The 21,984-nt window shown below is 38.3% G+C and overlaps 1 protein-coding gene across 1 annotated transcript in view; it reads left to right on the top strand.

The window, feature by feature from the left end:
- The window catches only part of LOC126191195 (sodium channel protein 60E-like), a 339,817-nt gene that overhangs the window by 175,796 nt on the left and 142,037 nt on the right, over positions 1 to 21,984 (top strand). Inside the window, exons 16-17 of the mRNA XM_049931990.1 lie at positions 8,784 to 8,811; positions 10,586 to 11,215. Of these exons, the coding sequence (XP_049787947.1) occupies positions 8,784 to 8,811; positions 10,586 to 11,215 (658 nt within the window). The remainder of the gene's footprint in view (positions 1 to 8,783; positions 8,812 to 10,585; positions 11,216 to 21,984) is intronic.

Here is a 21,984-nt window from a genome sequence, read left to right on the forward strand (position 1 = left end):
TGTTCAGATCCGTCAGCTACCCTGTGAGACAGAATCACATACTGGGACATTTCCGTTGCAAGAACCAGCTTTTTACCCAATGTAAAGGTATCAAGACATGGGGAAGGTATCGGCCATAATGTGGCACTGTGACAGCTACTGTGTTTCTATATTTATTCACTTCAGAAATTTCTGCCAAAGTTTTATGCAGACTTCTGCTTCATTTTTAGCTATATCATTTGAACACTTTATGCAAACAATAAAGTCATTATCCCGTGTTATTTTGTTTTAAAAATCAGAGTCTACAACATGTTTGGTTCCCACTCCAGGCTTCACTACATCACTCAGTACTATGGGTTGATTTTTCTCTTGGAACATACTAAATAGATTTCTCCCATGGCTGTCTGTTGGCAAAAGATCTTGATGATCTGTGTTTGTTGTTGACATTTTAAAAAATGCATATTCAAATCACTGATTTTTTTTCAAGCTCATGATTGTTTACATAGTCATCGTCATCACAGTCACTTGATTGAAAAACATCATATTTGTGTTTGTCGGGAAGTGTGTCTTTTTGTAGAAGTTATTGTTCTTTTTGTGGTTAAAGAACTACCATTGTTCTTGAGTGAATCGACATCTCTTCTTTAAAGTATTGATTATGAATTGTAAGCTTGAAATTTGTTCTTTAGCATTGTATTTCAATCTTACAGTTATTACAAACTCACCTTTTAACCACATAACTGTAACTTTTTCTCATGCTAGAATTACATACTTCTATACTCACAGCCATCTTGGCTATAATTTCCTTTGGGAACAATAAGGAAGAATTGGAAGAGGTGGAACAAAGTATTGTTGACAGTGTTAATAGGCCTAAAAGCTGCAAAGATTCAACTCCTAGCAACTGTGATATTGATATACACTAACGCTCAATAATTTCGGTATTCCCTGGTACTTCAGATTTACAACACAAATCAAACGTTATTTCTCACAAAATATAATTATATTAATGTCCATATATATCACAATCACAACCATTATATTTTACTTCCATCAAAGTATCCTCCTCACAAACTCGAGGCATGCCGTTAATCAGTTTTTGTAGGTGAATCTTTATGATTCATCACATCCTTAACAATATTCCAGAAATGTTCCTTGCTGGATATATTAACTTTACTGATACGTCTGTTCGCTTCATCCCAGACCATTTCAATGGGATTACAATTGGGGCTTTTGGACGGCCATACCGTATCATTCAGTACTTTCTGTTTTTCCTTTGATGCAATGTAGTTTATACACTATGCCGACCGATGTTTTGGGTCATTATCCTGTTGTAAGGTGAACCCTTTCCCTATTAAGTGCAATCCACTTCATATTGCATGATACTGAAGTATGCAGTGGTACTGCTTCTGATCCATACTTCCTCTATTTTCACAATGTTGCCAACTCTATCTCCAGCAAAACGTCCCAAACTATAATAGAACTTCCACCATGTTTAACTGTAGGTGGAACACACTGCTGGGCTGCCCTTTCCCCTACAAACAGGAGAAAAATTTTCTCCTTCTGGTTCCAAAAATTTCAAACTTCGATTCATTGGTAAATAACACCTTCATCCACTCTTCCAATGTCCAATTACAATGTTTTCTAGCTCATTCAAGCCTCTTCTGTTTATTTATGGGCCTTAGAAGGGGTTTCCTTTCTGTGACACATCCTTTCAAGCCAGCGTCAGCCAGTCTCCTTTTTACTGTTGCAACAGATATTCTTGTAGTGCTCATTTCTACCAATTCTGCACAAATTTTGGGTGCTGTTTTGAATCTATTTCTCTTACTAGTAATTCTGATATATTTGTCATCACTTTTATTGTTTTATGAGGTCATCCTGGTTGTGGTATGTCCTTATTGCTACCTGTTGTCTTCTGGCAGTGAAGGGTGTATTGCACTCCCCCCATAGACACACTACACTGTTTCGCAAATTGGCAAATAGATAAACCTGCATGGCTAAGTGCAACAAGGTGTAAATAGGTAAACAAACATATTAGGTAGGTACATAATGTTTATGTACACAACATTGTTTGCTGGATACTATCGTATCTTGATGACCACAAACAAAAATCATGACATGTGTACAACTGTTGTACTCTTCCTTTGCTTCCTCAACTGTACCCACATTATTAGACCTTATCTACAGAGAACTAGATGTCATTTATTGGGTGTATTGAAATTAATGAGCGGTGGTGTATATGCTGATAGCGAAAAGCTAGGTTTAGCTGCTGAATTAAGAAGCAGAAGTGTGGTGTTGCATACCGATACCATCCTACTGGTGTCTTAAAATTGGTTACAGAATTTCAGGTTTCTGTCAGGCACTGATAGCAGTTGGATGGGGGCAAGTTTCAATACTGCAACTGCAAGGAACCATGGAAAAATAGCAGGGTGAAGCAATGATAATTTCCTCCTCTTCTTGTCAGGGAGAAATGATGTAATCAAAAATAGTTAAAGAGTTTTGCATTTTCTCGTAAATGGAGACTACAGTAAATCAGAAAAATAATTTGGCTATTTTTTCTGTTCTACATTGTCTCAGCCTACACAATTACCTTTAGTTCTATGTGAATAAAAAAGTAGAAAAGGCTAATGAAGATGTCCAAAAAATTTAGACAGTTCAAAAATACAACATTCATTGACATGACCAGATTAGGGAAAAGCAGTTCATTGCTTCCACCACAAGAGACTGTGAAAGAAATTTTGTCAGTTGTGCAATTTCAGAAACAGTAGGTGTAAATTTACATATGCAGTGTGTGAATACACAATTCATGCCTCTGAAAGACAGAAGTGATGTGCCTTCAAAATTAAGCGTGTGTTATAATCAAACAGTAATTGTTTTTCTCAGAATCAAGAGGGATGCTGAGGATGATGATTTTTTGGAACAGTAAACATTTCAGCATTTCTGCTTTGAGAGCTACAGTGTGTGTGAATCATATGTGACAAATGCAGACTTATTCTCAAATGTGAACAAAAATAGAGATATAATATTCACATTGCTGGAAGTGAATATCTGCTGTGTTTGAAATAAGCTGTTAGAAATGGGTAATATTTGTAGAGTTAAGAAGGTGATGTGGTACATGTATCAGATTAGTGGTTGTTTTTGTTGTTGTTGTTGTTGCGGTCTTCCGTCCAGAGACTAATTTGATGCAGCTCTCCATGCTACTCTATCCTATGCAAGCTTCTTCATCTCTGAGTAATTACTGCCACCTACACCCTTCTGAATCTGCTTAGTGTATTCATCTCTTGGTCTCCCTCTACAATTTTTACCCTCCACACTGCCCTCCCAATACTAAATTGGTGATCCCTTGATGCCTCATCCCTTCTTCTTGTCAAATTGTGCCACAAACTCCTCATTTCCCCAATTCTATTCAGTACCTTCTCATTAGTTATGTGATCTACCCATCTAATCTTCAGCATTCTTCTGTAACACCACATTTCGAAAGCTTCTATTATCTTCTTGTCCAAACTATTTATCGCCAATGTTTCACTTCCATACATGGCTACACTCCATACAAATACTTTCAGAAACGACTTCCTGACACTTAAATCTATACTCAATGTTAACAAATTTCTCTTCTTCAGAAATGCTTTCCTTGACATTGCCAGTCTACATTTTATATCCTCTCTACTTTGACCGTCATTAGTTATTTTTCTCGCCAAATAGCAAAACTCATTTACTACTTTAAGTGTCTCATTTCCTAATCTAATTCCCTCAGCATCACCCTAGTTAACTCGACTACATTCCATTATCCTTGTTTTGCTTTTGTTGATGTTCATCTTATATCCTCCTTTAAAGACACTGCCCATTCCATTCAACTGCTCTTCCAAGTCCTTTGCTGTCTCTGACAGGATTACAATGTCATCGGTGAACCTCAAAGTTTTTATTTCTTCTCCATGGATTTTAATACCTACTCAGAACTTTTCTTTTGATTCCTTTACTGCTTGCTCAATATACAGATTGAATAACATTGGGGAGAGGCTACAACCCTGTCTGACTCCCTTCCCAAACACTGCTTCCCTTACATTCCCCTCGACTGTTATAACTGCCATCTGGTTTCTGTACAAATTGTAAATATCCTTTCGCTCCCTATATTTTACCCTGCCAACTTTAGAATTTGAAAGCGACTATTGGAGTCAACATTGTCAAAAGCTTTCTCTAAGTCTACAAATGCTAGGAATGTAGGTTTGCCTTTCCTTACTCTATCTTCTAAAATAAGTCATAGGGTCAGTATTGCCTCACGTGTTCCAACATTTCTACGGAATCCAAACTGATCTTCCCTGAGGTCAGCTTCTACCAGTTTTTCCATTCATCTGTAAAGAATTTGCATCAGTATTTTGCAGCTGTGACTTATTAAACTGACAGTTCAGTAATTTTCACATCTGTCAACACCTGCTTTCTTTGGGATTGGAATTATTATATTCTTCTTGAAGTCTGAGGGTATTTCACCTGTCTCATACATCTTGCTCACCAGGTGGTAGAGTTTTGTCAGGACTGGCTCTCCCAAGGCTATCAATAGTTCTAGTGGAATGTAGTCTACTCCTGGAGTCTTGTTTCGACTTGGATCTTTCAGTGCTCTGTCAAAGTCTTCACGCAGTATCATATCTCCCATTTCATCTTCATCTACATCCTCTTCCATTTCCATTATATTGTCCTCAAGTACATCACTCTTGTCTAGCCCCTCTATATACTCCTTCCATCTTTCTGCTTTCCCTTCTTTGCTTAGAACTGGGTTTCCATCTGAGCTCTTGATATTCGTACAAGTGGTTCTCTTTTCCACAAACGTCTCTTTAATTTTCCTGTAGGCATTATCTATCTTACGCCTTGTGAGATAAGCTTCTACATCCTTACATTTGTCCTCTAGCCATCCCTGCTTAGCCATTTTGCACTTCCTGTCGATCTCATTTTTGAGACGTTTGTATTCCTTTTTCCCTGCTTCATTTACTGCATTTTAATATTTTCTCCTTTCGTCAATTAAATTCAATATTTCTTCTGTTACCCAAGGATTTCTACTGGCCCTCGATTTTTTACCTACTTGATCCTCTGCTGCCTTCATTATTTCATCCCTCAAAGCTACCCATTCTTCTTCTACTGTATTTCTTTCCCCCATTCCTGTCAATTGTTCCCTTATGCTCTCCCTGAAACTCAGTACAAGCTCTGGTTTAGTCAGTTTATCCAGGTCCCATCTCATTAAATTCCCACCTTTTTGCAGTTTCTTCAGTTTTAATCTACAGGTCATAACCAATAGATTGTGGTCAGAATCCACATCTGCCCCTGGAAATGTCTTACAATTTAAAACCTGGTTCCTAAATCTCTGTCTTAGCATTATATAATCTATCTGATACCTTCTGTAATCTCCAGGATTCTTCCATGTATACAACCTCCCTTTTTGATTCTTGAACCAAGTATTAGCTATGATTAAGTTATGCTCCATGCAAAATTCTACCAGGCGGGTTCCTCTTTCATTTCTTAGCCCCAATCCATATTCACCTACTATGTTTCCTTCTCTCCCTTTTCCTACTATTGAGTTCCAGTCACCCATGACTATTTTCGTCTCCTTTCACTACCTGAATAATTTCTTTTATCTCATCATACATTTCATCAATTTCTTCATCATCTGCAGAGCTAGTTGGCACATAAACTTGTACTACTGTAGTAGGCATGGGCTTCGTGTCTATCTTGGCCACAATAATGCGTTCACTATGCTGTTTGTAATAGCTTACCCGCACTCCTATTTTTTTATTCATTATTAAACCTACTACTGCATTACCCCTATTTGATTTTGTATTTATAACCCTGTATTCACCTGACCAAAAGTCTTGTTCCTCCTGCCACCGAACTTCACTAATTCCCACTATATCTAACTTTAACCTAGCCATATCCCTTTTTAAATTTTCTAACCTACCAGCCTGATTAAGGGATCTGACATTCCACGCTCCGATCCGTAGAATGCCAGTTTTCTTTCTCCCGATAACGATGTCCTCCTGAGTAGTCCCCGCCTGGAGATCCGAATGGGGGACTATTTTACCTCCGGAATATTTTACCCAAGAGGACACCACCATCATTTAATCATACTGTAAAGCTGCATGCCCTCGGGAAAAATTACGGCCGTAGTTTCCCCTTGCTTTCATCCGTTCACAGTACCAGCACAGCAAGGCTGTTTTGGTTAGCATTACAAGGCCAGATCAGTCAATCATCCAGACTGTTGCCCCTGCGACTACTGAAAAGGCTGCTGCCCCTCTTCAGGACCCACATGTTTGTCTGGCCTCTCAACAGATACCCTTCCGTTGTGGTTGCACCTATGGTACGGCCATCTGTATTACTGAGGCACGCAAGCCTATCAACAGCATGGTCCATGGTTCATGGGGGAGGGGGGGGGGGGGGGGATCAGCGGTTAACAGAAAATAAAGTAGATATTGTAGCAAGTATCGGGTGTTAGAAACAGAGGAAAATTGTGGTATTGGAGTTACTACCAAAGATGGTTGAAAATTGAAGAAAGAATGGAAAAAAAAATCTAAGTGATACACCATGCTATGCTCCTCAGAACTAGCTGGGGAGTTTAACTGAGTTAGATTAGTTGGTGAAAATAATAGAAATAATAGTTGTTAGCTTACTTAGGTCTTTACAGTGTCAATTTTAGGTAATTATAACAAAATTAGTAGCACTTAAAATAAACAAACAATGAAAAATCCGGAATGGAATGTACAAATTTATGTTTGCTGCATCAGACTATTGCAGGAAAAAGAATTCCATGTAATAAATCTAACGCTCCTGTGGACACGCCATAAAAAAGACAACTTAAAACCAATGATTATATGGTTAACCTTGAAGATGGAGTTTTGCATTGCTTTCCACTATTGCTAACACAGAGAATTAATGTAGCATCAGTAAGAGGTCAGAAAGATCTTATTGGGTCATTTATTGATTGTTCAAACATCATGTATTTGGAATTTCTGTATAGGTGCCAAACTAGAAAAACATGAGTTAAAATTGCACTCAGAACATTAAAAAGAAATAGACATTAAAAATGTAATGAAAGGTAGATTCCTACTCGCTGTAAAGGTGACACACGACAAAAAGACGGTTATATATGAGCTTTTGGCCAAAGCCTTCTTCAGGAAGGAAAACATGAGCACATTCACAGAGGTGAGCACACCTCTTGCACACATGACCACTATCTCTGGCCAGAAATATATCTGAGACATTCTTGTTCACCAACAAAAACAATAGGCTCTTAAAAAGATAAAAAGGTATCTGGTATTGAGATGAACTGTTAAAAATGAGAGGAATCAGACTTTCACTGTACCAGACATATAAAAGTGATTATTATCAAATTCCAGAATAGAGAGAGAGAGAGAGAGAGAGAGAGAGAGAGAGAGAGAGAGAGAGTTTACAAATCCTATCTTAGTTGTAAGAAGTTTTGTTCAACTAGGCTTCTGTATGCCAGTAAAATAGTTTATGAAAGTTACATATTTATTTATTCCAATAATCAATTTTTAGTATCAAACAATCAAAAACCCAGGATGGAATGTAACAGTATTATGAAAAGGAAAGCTGCTACTCACCATATAATGGAGATGCTGAGTTACAGATAGGCCCAACAAAAAGACTGTAACTCAGTATCATCCAGGACTGAAGCTACTGAATTACATTCTCCGCCAGGGTTTTGACTACATATCATCATGCCCTGAAATGAGTAATGTCCTGACCACTATTCTTCCCACCCCTCCCACAGGGGTACTCCACAATCCACTGAACCTACACAATATACTTGTCCATCCCTACACAACCCCTGCTCTTCCCAACCCCTTACCTCATGGCTCATATCCCTGTAATAGACCTAGATGCAAGACCTGTCCCATACAACCTCCCACCACCGCCTATTCCAGTCCGGTCACAAATATCACCTATACCATGAAAGGCTGGGCTACCTGTGAAACCAGCCACGTGATCTACAAGCTAAGCTGCAACCACTGTGCTGCATTCTATGTGGGCATGACAACCAATAAGCTGGCTCTCCACGTTGCCGAAAATGACATTCTTCATTTCAATGGCTGCTTCACAGCCTGTGCCATATGGATCCTTCCCACCAACACCAGCTTTCTGAATTGCACAGATGGGAACTTTCCCTGCAATATATCCTACATTCCCGTGACCCTCCTGGTCTCAACCTTCATGAGTCATTTTTCTCACCCATCCAGCTCCTTCCCTGTTCACATTCCAGCACTACACAGCCCTCATTCCACCATGTCTCCTTTTCTGCTACCCCCCCCCCCCCCCTACTTCTTCCTGCCTGCCAGCCCTCCATTTAACCTCCCGACTGCACATAGCTGCCCAATCCTCTCACCGCCTCGTCCCTGTGTGCTCCCCAGCAGCACTTCATGCCCTCTACCCCTACCCTACTACCCATCATGCACTAGCGTTGTTGCTCACAGTGTGGCTTCATTTGCCAGAGATTGCAGTCATCAGTCATGCGTGTGAGTTGTTTCTGCATGAGTGTGTGTGTGTGTGTGGGGGGGGGGGATGAAGGCCTTTCTGGCCAAAAGCCTATCTGTGACAGTCTTTTTGTAGTGCCTATCTGTGGTACAGCAGCTCCACTATATGGTGAGTAGCAACTCTCCTTTTCATAATATTGTTACATTTTTTAGTATATTGTTTGGACACACGATATAGGACAAGTGTAAACATTATTAATTTACAGTTACAGTGGTCATTGTGGCTACAACACCAACACAATCAAAATACATAACAACATAAATTGACCTACTACATTGTTTCTACATTTGATAGTTAGTGAGGAGAGTACATGATTAATATAAAGTAAATTATAGTTTGAAATGACATAATACATAATTATTAACATTTGGTAAATGATATTTACTAATTATGATGTTCCAGAAACTCAGAGACAGAGTAGGAGCAGTGCTCAAGCAAGAACTCTTTCAACCTTACCTTAAACATATTTGATGTTAGGTATTTAAAGGAAGAAGGCATATAGTTATATAATATAACTCTAGTATGATATATTCCTCATTTGCATAAGTCTGTAATTATTCTTTCCAGTCAGACTCCTGAAATCATTCATTGTCTTTGAGAACTGAGTGATGGCTATGCCACTTCACTCAGAGGACTTGAAAACAAACTGAACGCAACAGACACATCTGTGAAGGATATGCTTGGTGCCAAGTTATGAGCATGGCATACATTTCTTTGGAATATTATCACACCTGTTAACAGTACATTTTGGAAGCCTTTCTTCTTGCATCCTTTTGACATGCTATTGTAGCTATGAAAGAATAGAGAAGGTTGGAGAACAAGAATTAGAGACACACTGTTATTGTAGATGCTGATAAAAATTGAAACACCAATGTGTACAAGGGGTTGTTAAAAAGTTTTAATCATCACTTTGAAAAATTCAAGCTACAATCATGAAACCTGATGAAGATATCAGCCCTTCCGTTCATATTCACCCTTCAATGCAACACATTTCTGTCATGAGGAATGATTTCATGGGGACGTTTCTTGTAGTTTTCTGTATTTTGGATGTTCAGGAAAGGTTCCACCTTGAAAGTTACCTTGGTGTCATTCCGGAAAATGCCTGCCATGCAATGGTTTCTTCATCTGAGGAAAGAGGAAGAAGTCACTTTGTATCATCTCATTGGAATACAAGGATAGGCAATATTGATAGCCCAAAGAAGCTGTAAATGTGGCTGTTTCCTATGCAGACACATTACTGTGGAGCAGTGATACTTCATCTTGACAGACAGCTATCAAGCAATATGGTGCAGCAGTGGTCAGCACACTGGACTTGTCTTCAGGAAAATGACAGTTCAAATCCTTCTGTAACCTTGTGAGGAGATTGGTTTGCTGCTGTGTGGGCACTTGGGTGTCTGTATGGTTGTGTGTATGAATGTGTGTAGTACTTCTACTAGAGACAGAAAAAGAGCTCAAAAGCTAGTGTAATTTCAACTTCTTTAGATGTTTGACATGGAGTCTGCCACATAATTCTTGTCACTGAACGACATGAGGGAGGAAGAGCTATCTCCTCCTGCCCCAGGGAGAGAGAGGTTTGTTTTATGTGCTAACTGCTGTTACAAAAATTATGTACATTTTAATTGTTATTACATCAATACTTTTAGTGATAGCTGTAACACATTTTCTTTTACTGGTAATTGTCTGCAGACAAAGATGCAATATTTCATAAATGACATATCTCAATAAGTGTTTCTTTTCTCAACTCATTCCATATCCTTAAATGTTCTCTTTTCTGATCAGAATTATGAAAAACTCTTTGTATACACGTCTTAACATTTTCATAACTTTTTAATCTCTCAAACTGTGAATGATACAGGTACTATCACTTGCTTTTCAAGTTTCTGTGACAAGAGAAAGCAAACCACATTTTTTATGATTTGAAGTTTTAATAACTGCTAGGACACACTGTTTATATGGCACTTAAAAACAATTATGGGTCTTGCTAAGGCTTCTTAAATAGCATTAATAGTGTCCAATAAATGCAGCATTTCAGTTTCTCTATTCCTGCTAAAGTTAAGGTTATTCTTAATTTTATAGGAAGTTGGAGAAGAGTCAAAACTGGTGAGAAGTTTTGAACGCATTAGATCTATTGTAAGGAAGAAAAGACAGGCACGAGAAAAGACTGACAATGAACAAAACATGCGACTGGAGCAAATGGTACGAGAAGTTATGACAAGGCATGCAGCTGAAAAAAGAAATCCATCCAGTGTTCGTGAAACGATTATAAGCATTCCAGAAAAGAAGCAACCTCTAACAACTGAATGTTCAGCAAGCCTGCCTTCAGATGTCAGTGATTCAAGAACGTCCAAAGATGCAGAAAATCAGGAGAAAAGTGTCATCACTAAAGAAATTAAAAATTCTCCATGTATCACTAATAGACACTCTGTAAACATTCCTGCTATCTCTCCAAAGCCAACAACTGAGAAATATCATTCAATGAGCATGCAAGATTCTTTAAACAAACATGCAGAAGAGAAGCGATATTCACTAGTACTTCAGAAAGCTGTTGACCTTGAAGACACAGAGATTGAGGACCTGATCAACAACTCTGAATCCAGGCTGCAGCATCAAGAGACAGCAGTGCTGGAGACAGTCCAAGAGGCATCTGATACTCCAAAACACACTGTCCACAAACAGCTCTCTCTTGCAACTAACCAAACAAGTAGCAAAGGTAAGCAGTTGTCCAGAAAGATTTAGATGTGCTTTAACTTCACTTCTTTACAAGCTTTCATCTGCACAAAAACTTCTATTACTATGTTTTGTTGGTGTGTTGATATCAGTGCTGTTTCTGTGTATTCTGTGCACATACTATGGCAACAGCTTTATGTTTTTAATGACAGTATTGTGTGATATTAGAACGCTTCTATCTGTTTTGAACAGTCTCTTTCAGATGGGCAAAAGATGACTAACAGATTTCCTGTCTGCTAGAAAATGTGTGTGTTAGCAGAGAGATGTAGTTTTATCACTTCACAGATATAATGGATGTGACATTAAAAACTAGAACAGGAAATATAGTAAAACTATTTATGTACTGCATAGAAAAAAAACACTCTGTCTCTGCTGTAGCTGGCAGCATTTACTGAGCAACACTATCCTCCTCACTGCTGATAGCATTAGAGTTGATGTACATGTCTATTGTATCCCTCTATCTGTTTCTTGTGGTGTAATATTTGATGTATCAGTTTTGTTCTTCACTTCATTGGCATGGATCAAACTGGTTCCAGTTTATGTCTATCTTTTAGTATATAAATACATTTTTTTTTTTAATTTATAAAACTCTCTTTCAATTTAAGTTCTATTTGCTTCTTGTCTTTTATTTAAGTGGGTGTGTTTTACTGAAAAACTGAATGGATTTGTTTAATTACTCACTGTAAAGATATTAATTTAGGGTTAACAATCCATTTAAGAAAGTACTACAGCATTCACAAATTTTAAAAGTTTGTATGTTTAAATGACACAGAATCGGTTGCCCAGCAGTAGGGTTTGCCGAGCAAAGGAGACTGCTAAAAAAAAAAAGGAGCTCACGCTTATTAATGAAAAGGAGGACTGCCCATCACAGAAAATGCTGGAAACTATGATTTTGGTTCACCAGTCAGCTACTGTCACACGTTTGTGCATGTGTTTCACCTGCATTTACTGTCCCAAGTATTTTGTTGTGTCATTACATTTGAGTGAGTGAGAGGACCAGACGTGTTTAGTGACCAGTTTGAGTGGAACACAAAATGGTGCTCATGATGGAACAGCTTATATTCATTCTCAGGTATTGTGCAAATCACAATTCATGGAAAACCTGTGCAGAACTGTTTACAGAACAGTTTAAGACTCAAAGTGTTTTGGCAAAACCTTCAGCAAAGTCTACAATGTAAAAAGTAGTGGAAGAATGGTGTGAAACAGGTTCTAACTATCCAAAAAGTGTTCAAACACCAGAAAATATTGCTTAACTGAAGTAAACCCAGAAATTTCATTGCCATTTCAAGTAGGAATTAAGAGATTGTTGTGTCAAAAGATTATCATGGAGCATATGCATGTGCACCTGTGGGGCAGAATGAAGGGTTAGGTATAGTGCATTAATCCTCGCACAGTGGAAGAGCTACAGCAGAACACAGAAAATGCTATTGCTGCTGTCCTTCAGACAGAACTCCTAGGTGTGTCTAACAATTTGATAAATGGAGCACAGCACTGTGTGGGCATCAGTGGTAGCCATTTCCAGCATCTACTTTGGTCTTCATTACCAAGGGTCAATCCCTCATCAGCATTATTGTAAAAAAATTTTTTGTGCCAATTTTATTGTGCCCACACTATATGTAAAAACAAGAAATCTGCCCATGACTACTTTACAGTTAACACCTGTTTAGTAAAATAGTTTCATTGAATGCAAAAATGATAGATGCAAACACTTGGAACCTAAAAATAATTTCTACAGGAAATAAGAAAAATAGAAGGAAGAAACAGAACACTTAATGGAAAGGATACATTGCTTCTCAGCAGATAGAAGAGGTGTCGGGTCGTGGACAGGCAAAGGAAAAGAAGTACTAGAAATATTTGAGCTTTCAGGTGAAGTCCTTCTTCAGAAGTAGAACTTCCACACAACAATATTTCACACACACCTGACCACTGTCTCAGGGCATTAAGGCTTAAGTCAGACCTTAGTGCCCCAAGTTGGTGGCCATGTATGTTTTAGTTGTTGTGTAAATGTGAAAAAGTTCTGTTTCTGAAGAAGGACTTTGCCCAAAAGCTCAACTATTTCTAGTATTCCTTTTCTTCATGCTTTTCTGTGACTCAATGCTTCCTCTATGTGCTGAGTAGCAATCTATCCTTTCCTTGGTGCTGTTATTCCATCCTGGACATTCTACTGACTGAAATAGAACACTAAATCGATAATGATAGACTGCAAAAGTTCAAGATCAGGTAACTGGACTTTTTTCCCACTATTTTGTTTATATGGTCCACATAATAGCTGCTTATGTTGTGCCATAGGCTTGCAGCAGAGATAAAGTAGGACACGTTATCATCATTGCGTACCATATCCTCTACTTTTGTGAGTTCAAGCTAAGGACCCAAACTTGCCATGCTCACCCTCTGAATACTGAGTATGTACTGCCCAACTGATCTAAGAGAGGTTTGGCAGTGAAGAGGATGTTTTCAACGAATATGTGACTTGTTCCTGCTCTCTGTGTGCACAAATTCTTGTAAGATACATCTTATGGGCTCATATGGATATTCAGCATTGAATTAATTGGTATGCTAATACTGTAATACTTGTTTTCATATTTTCCAAGAGATCAACACATCTTGTTTATACATTAGGACCTGATGTTAGATGTAATTGTAATGAAATCAGAAGGTTGCATAAAACAAGAATGATAAGGGAAGGTAAACTACCCTGCAATATGCTGTATTTAACAATCAATAGCTGCATAATAATAATAATAATAATAATTCTAGAGCAACAGTCGGCAACTGGCAGACCACAGTTCAGATCTGGACTGCAGAAGGTCAGAAATGGAACAGCCAACAATATTTTGAAAGTACAGTGTGTATCAAAGAGAATAATTCAATTTGGCATGTCTATATTTTTGAAACTAAATAAACTTTTACAATGAATCATATGTCAATGTGGCATTCGATTTGTTCCCAAATTGCAGCGAGTATGTCTTGAGTCACAACTTCCACAGCTGCTGTTATGCGATGCCTCAGTTCATTCATTGTTGTTGGTAATAGAGGCACATAAGCAGAGTCTTTTATAAACCCCCAGAAGAAATAACCACATACAGTCAGGTCCAGTGACGTTATAGGCCAGTAATGTATGACTGAATCCCTTGGTCCAGCGTGACCGATCCATTATTCAGTAATCCTTTGATTTAAAAATTCCCACACTTCCAGATCCCAGTGTGACAGTGTCCCATCCTGTTTGTAAATGAAGTACTTCAAATCAGTCTCCAACTGTGGGAAAAGAAAGTTCTCAGGCGTATCGAGACATGTGCTTCCTGTAACAATGTTCTCGGAGAAAAAAAAAAAATGGACCATTCACCTTTTCCCATGAAACTGCACAAAACACATTAAATTTTGGGAAGTCCCTCTCCTGTTGTACAACTCTATGTGGTTGTTCCATACCCCATATTCTCACATTATGACAGTCCACCTTTCTGTTTAAATGGAATGTTTCCTCATCATTAAACACTAAGTGTGGAAGAAAACTATCATCTTCCATCTTGCCAAGAACGAAATTACAGAACTCCACACATTGTTGTTTGTCACATTCACAGAGAGCTTGTAGTATCTGAATTTTGTATGCTTTCATGTGTAAATGTCGACACAAAACACGCCAGACGGACATTGGGGGCATGTTGAGCTGTCGAGCTGCACACTGAACGGATTGCTGTGGACTCCTTGTGAAACTACGATGGATACATTCAACGTATGTATCAGACACTCAGGAACTGCGCGGCAATTTGCCTTTACAAAAACAACCTGTTTCTTGGAATTGTTCATGCCATCATCTAAAGCTCTGTGCTGTGAGAGGATCCACACCATACCTAATACAAAAGTCAAGCTGAACAGTTATTACTGACCCACACTGCACAAAATGTAGAACACAAAACTCTTTCTGTTGTCTTGCCACCATTTTTACTAGAACTGAAGTGGGTGCACTCTGCAGCTACCTAACGGGAACCATGTAAAACTTGAGAGTTTGCTCTTTCCAACAGTACATTGTTCATGTACATATTTCAAATAACATTATGGTTATGATTTTTATAGACCGGATGATTCTTTTTGATACAAGAAAATTATTTAAAAAGTTATATTTCTGTAGACAACAATATGTTTGGGTGCCACCTTTACTACTTTTAATAGTGTTTTAAAAGTAATTGAGTGACTCAATTTAAGTTGTTGATGGTTAGTTAGTAGATTAAATACAGAATCACTATGCTGCATAATGAAGGAGGGCATGCTGCAGAGTGGAAGCAGAGGGGAGCAAGTTGGCTGGCCTGCACAGCATTTTGTGTTGATCCACACAAAAGCTCTGCACGCCTGAAGACAACATGAGCATTTTATTTAATGAAATAAGAGATTTTATAAGTTGATCTCTGACTCTGGCAACCTACAAAGCCTCTTTTAATTGGAGCAAGCATATTCATTTTAACAAAAATTTTGTGTCTGTAATTCGAATGAAAGCTTGACACCACTTTATGAAATTTTGAAGTGAAGTGACGGTTTTATCTTTTGGGCGGGTGTTCATGGTGATGGTGACCTGTGACATGGAAGCAGCTCCTTTACGTTGTGTCAGTATGCGGTTTGTGCTGGGCAACAGTATTTTTATAAAGAACAAATCTAAATAAAATAGATAAATTTTATCGTCACTTTGTGAAGAGTTGTTGCGACCTCTTACAGAGCTGTCATTAATTTGTCTTGTAGTAACAAGAAGCTTATGATGTTTCCTTGCATTGATATGTATCCTAAAGTTTGTGGAATGAACATAATTTTTTTATGCTGAGTGGTGGGCCTGGAGCTGTTCGAGTTTACCTCATATGCAACAAAACTATCACTAACATGCCAATTTAAAGCGACACTACCAAACATTTCATCAACAGTTCCATAAAAGTTTTCCTCTGGATAGTGAAGCTCATCAAAATAATGCCCAGCCTTACAAAATTGTCCTATGAGTGGGCAAGCAAAATCTGCCAAAAAAGTGTTGTGTGCATGTTGGGTGCTTAATAAACAGCACAAGCCATTTCCTGACTCTGAGATAGACGAAAAGATACATTGGAAGTGGCTGCATCACTTTTTGAAGAGAAAAAGGACATTGTTGCCACAATTCATGGTATTCATTGTCAGCAACAAGCATCCAAAATTTTTACTGCTGACAGTAAAAGCAGTTTGCTCGAACTTCTACAGAAGATGCCCTGCAACACCACAGCTCTTGATGGATCATATGACATTTTTAATGAATTACAAATGTCCACTGTCATGTGATTTTTGGATACTGAAAGCAAATCATGTAGTAGATAATTGCTATCAATATTGCCATGTAAAAACAAGACTTGTGGAGAAGACTTACCGTATTTACTCGAATCTAAGCCGCACTTTATTTCCGGTTTTTGTAATCCAAAAAGCCGCCTGCGGCTTAGAATTGAGTGCAAAGCAAGTGGAAGTTCTGAAAAATGTTGGTGGCTGCCGCCACAACTAACTTCTGCTGTCGAATATATGTAGCGGTACACAGGCATGCTTTGTAGGCACAAAGATAAATACTGGCACCAAAACCTCCGTGTCATAAAAAAAAAAAAAAAAAAAAAAAAAAAAAAAAAAAAAAAAAAAAAAGGTGGAAGACGAGCCTTTTTTCTCCGCCCCGAGTTTCGACCACTGCATTTTCATATATTATCCAACGACGTAAATACAAATTCCATATTGTTCATCTTCGAATGTAGCAGAATTTCAATGTACTATGAAAATCCGACATGCAAGACTGTTTGGGATGTTTGTCAATATGGCCAACTCTACTTTCTGAATTTTTTCCTACCTCTGAGAAGAGATGGTTGCTAATAGGAACCTGATGAAATGTGAATCACATGCAGTATTCTCTTCACCATAAGGTCAGAAATGAAGCAAGGCAACTGACTAGATTTTTAATTCTAAGATGACTCTAATTTCTGTGCAGAATTTGATGTACTAAAGAAGCGGCCGCAAAGATTTTCAAACGGAGAAACATTTTCGCCTAACTCTCGTTCAGAACATGTTCTATCATACGCAGTCTATTATTTGGTTCTTGTTGATCATTATCGAAGAAAGCAGCAGTGTAAGTAACAACAAATAGCAGTCTCTTGCCATTGTTTCGCTAATGAGACGATTACTCTCTCTTTTTTTTTTAATTGTAAGCGGCGGTAGCGCGCACAAAAGCATGCCATGCCGCAAGTGGCGACAGGCCGTAAACATGCACTATCAGAAGGCAACAAACAATGCGTGACACAGTACAGTAATGCATTTTCAGCTTAGAGTGACAGGAACACCTATAACAAAGAAAACAGCACTTATCAGATCAAAGCAAAATAAGCAATCGATTCAAACCAGACGAAGCACGTGAAAAAGGAAGGGTACCCGTATAAATAGGGACGGAGCGACTGACGCATAGCAATGGCTACCTGGCAAAGCTTAACTGCTAAGCTTACGACTCGAACCAAACTACTGTAGCTGTATCGTCATTCATTCGACCTAAATTGTGTCTCATATTACAATGGACCAGCTTTGTTTCGATTTGGAGGTGCGACCTAAAACTTTACTCTCCCCTTGAATTTCAAGTCTCAAATGCCCGGTGCGGCTTAGATTCGGGAATTTTTTTTTCCTTTATTTCGAGTCTCATTTTTCAGGTGCGGCTTAGATTCGAGTAAATATGGTATTCAAGACTTTTGATTACTGTATGAAAAAAATCAACCATTAGTTATGATAAAATGATGTCTGACAACCGAAGGAGACCCAGGGATGGCCGGCAGAGAAAAGGGGCTAGTAAAGGGAATCAAGGCTAAGAATGCAGGGCTATATCTTGTGTTGTTGTTATGGTCTTCAGTCCAGAGGCTGGTTTGATGCAGCTCTCCATGCTACTCTATCCTGTGCAAGCTTCTTCATCTCCCAGTACCTACTGCAACCTACATACTTCTGAATCTGCTTAGTGCATTCATCTCTTGGTCTCCCTCTACAATTTTTACCCTCCTCACTGCCCTCCAATACTAAATTGGTGATCCCTTGATGCCTCAGAACATGTCCTACCAACTGATCCCTTCTTCTAGTCAAGTTGTGCCACAAACTCCTCTTCTCCCCAATTCTATTCAGTACCTCCTCATTAGTTATGTGATTTACCCATCTAATCTTCAGCATTCTTCTGTAACACCACATTTCGAAAGCTTCTATTCTCTTCTTGTCCAAACTATTTGTCGTCCATGTTTCACTTCCATACATGACTACACTCCATACAAATACTTTCAGAAATGACTTCCTGACACTTAAATCAATACTGGATGTTAACAAATTTCTCTTCTTCAGAAACGCTTTCCTTGCCATTGCCAGTCTACATTTTATATCCTCTCTACTTCGACCATCATCAGTTATTTTGCTCCCCAAATAGTAAAACTCATTTACTACTTTAAGTGTCTCATTTCCTAATCTAATTCCCTCAGCATCACCTGAGTTAACTCGACTACATTTCATTATTTTCATTTTGCTTTTGTCGATGTTCATCTTATATCCTCCTTTAAAGACACTGTCCATTCCATTCAACTGCTCTTCCTGGTCCTTTGCTCTCTCTGACAGGATTACAATGTCATCGGCGAACCTCAAAGTTTTTATTTCTTCTCCATGGATTTTAATTCCTACTCCAAATTTTTCTTTTGTTTCCTTTGCTGCTTGCTCAATATACAGATTGAATAACATTGGGGAGAGGCTACAACCCTGTCTCACTCCCTTCCCAACCACTGCTTCCCTTCCATGGCCCTCGACTCTTATAACTGCTATCTGGTTTCTGTACAAATTATAAATAGCCTTTCGCTCCCCATATTTTGTCCATGCCACCTTCAGAATTTGTAAGAGAGTATTGCAGTCAACATTGTCAAAAGCTTTCTCTAAGTCTACAAATGCTAGAAATCCTTAATCTATCTTCTAAGATAAGTCGTAGGGTCAGTATTGCGTCACACGTTCCAACATTTCTACGGAATCCAAACTGATCTTCCCCGAGGTTGCCTTCTATCAGTTTTTTCATTTGTATGTAAAGAATTCTTGTTAGTACTTTGCAGCCGTGACTTATTAAACTGATAGTTCGGTAATTTTCACATCTGTCAACACCTGCTTTCTTTGGAAATGGAATTATTATATTCTTCTTGAAGTCTGAGGGTATTTCGCCTGTCTCATACATCTTGCTCACCAGATGGTAGTTCTAATGGAATGTTGTCTACTCCCGGGGCCTTGTTTTGACTTAGGTCTTTCAGTGCTCTGTCAAACTCTTCACGCAGTATCATATCTTCCATTTCATCTTCATCTACATTCTCTTCCGTTTCCGTAGTATTGGCTTCAAGCACATCGCTCCTGTATAGACCCTCTATATACTCTTTCCACCTTTTTGCTTTCCCTTCTTTGCTTACAACTGGTTTTCCATCTGAGCCCTTGATATTCATACAAGTGGTTCTCTTTTCTCCAAAGGTCTCTTTAATTTTCCTGTAGGCAGTATCTATCTTACCCCTAGTGATATATGCCTCTGCAGTCTTACATTTGTCCTCTAGCCGTCCCTACTTAACCATTTGGACTTCCTGTCGATCTCATTTTTGAGACGTTTGTATTCCTTTTTGCCTGCTGCATTTACTGCATTTTTATGTTTTCTCCATTCATCAATTAATCTTATCTTATCAGCACATAATTCACCACGCAGCTCTTTGTGGAAAACTTGGTACCACTCTGATATAAGTAATGGATAACTTGATCAAGCTGATTAATTTTATGAGAACTCATTCTGCTCTTTGGCATGAACAGAACAAACAGTTTCTATCTGAGTGTGATTCATCGCATTCTGACTCAGTGCAGCACAACAATGTTCACAGGCAAAATAAAAGTCAAGTGATTGAGCATTTTTTGCAAACAAGAGAAGAAGCAACTTCTTTTGTAGACAAGAAGCTAGGATGTTTCTGGAGTTCTTAGCAGACTAATGTGATATTCTATCTATAGCTTTGCTGAAAGACATTCTCAAATGTTCAAATGCGCTCAGTATGGAGCTACATGGAATTGGGAAATTAATATGTGGTCTAAAACAAAGCATGTCCTCTTTCTGTCACAACCTGGAAATTTTTGAAAAAGAAATACAATTCCTGAGTATGTTCATGTTCCAACAATTCTTGAATATAAAAATAATTATGAAACAGATATTACAGCATTTTCAAATTTGATGTCAGATGTTACAAAGGAATTTGCAGCGAGACCCCAACATCTCGCCAAGACAGAGAAGTTGTCATGATTCTTAAAATTGCGTTTTGAAATTTCTCTAGAAGCAAAATGGACCGACGTGGCTGCAAAGTTGTTCTGCTATTCAAAACCTGTCCTCCAAATGGAAATACTGGATTTGAAGGAAGAGATTTTCTTGCAGATGTATAGAACTGCATCCAGCAAAGAATTTTGGAGTAAACATTTCCCAGAAAAATAAGGGAATTGCAAAAAATTAACCATTTACCTGGCTGTTATGTTTGGCTCCACATACGTTTGTGAAACTTGTCTGTCGTATGTTGTCTATTTACTGTTGAACCAGCCATAGTGTTGCCATGATCATAACTGCAGAGGCAGTTTTTGTACAAAGATTTTCCCAGGTATTGTCACACTTACGGTACAGATGGTTTGGAAATGGACATAGGAGTCCGAAACTAGTCACTGTCAAGAAATAAGAAAGATACTTTGTCCTGCAGCTTATGATGGAGCTACAACCATTTATTTAGTTCATTTTTTAAAAATGAGTTTTTTTGAGAACCAGTACCTCTCAAGATTAACATTCATCCACCTGAAAGATGCTCTTTGCATAATCTACTCTCCATGTGAACCTAACTTAAAAAAACTGGCTCAAGACCGCAAATACAAATTTCTCCCATTGATTTTTGGTATGGTTATTCCTACCTATTATTTTCATATTATTTTGTGAGTGAGAATTAAAAAAATATTAGTACCAAATATGAGTTGCTTTTCTTTTGTGACCTCGATACAAATTTTCAAAAGTATGTGGACCCTGGGGCCATATCTGAAACCCACCTAAAATTAGTTACCAACACCTGTTCTAGAGGATAGTTAAGTTTAAAAGAGCTGTAAGGACAAATAATATTTCAAACAAATAGTATCATCAATAAACAAATACAATACATTGTATCAGTTGGAAAATTCAATTCAGGAAACTATTCTTAGCTTTCAGAACTATTAATTTATTTATCAGAAAGGAAAGAGAAATTGGTTAGGAGAGGTTATAAAGGAAGGACAGGTCAATCAATCCCCCGGATAAGAGGGAAAACAAAGGGTGACCACCACCTTTCTAATCTTTCCCAACCTACCTCTTTTTTCTACTGAGGAAGGAACAAGTGGGTCTGAAAGCTAGGAATATTTTCTTCACTCTTCAATACGTCTGACATTGGTACCAAAATTTTGCCTCCTGAACGTAAGTGCTAACATCCTTTCCATATCTTGGACAGGGCTTACGTGGGATCCATTAGTCCTCGGCTTTTGATACATTGATGATATCTTTGCTGTATGGATTCATGGTGGGACTGGTCTGTTAAAATTCTTGGTGTCTCTAAATACAGTTTTCCAATTAAATTTCACATGGTCCTATTCTGAAACTTGTGCCATGTTCCTTGATGTTGACATCACCCTCACTGAAGGTGTCCTTCACATTTCAACAGTACTTACATTTTAACACTTGCTATCCTTTCCATG

The sequence above is a fragment of the Schistocerca cancellata genome, chromosome 6 (genome assembly GCF_023864275.1).
Source record: "Schistocerca cancellata isolate TAMUIC-IGC-003103 chromosome 6, iqSchCanc2.1, whole genome shotgun sequence".
Lineage (NCBI taxonomy): Eukaryota > Metazoa > Arthropoda > Insecta > Orthoptera > Acrididae > Schistocerca > Schistocerca cancellata.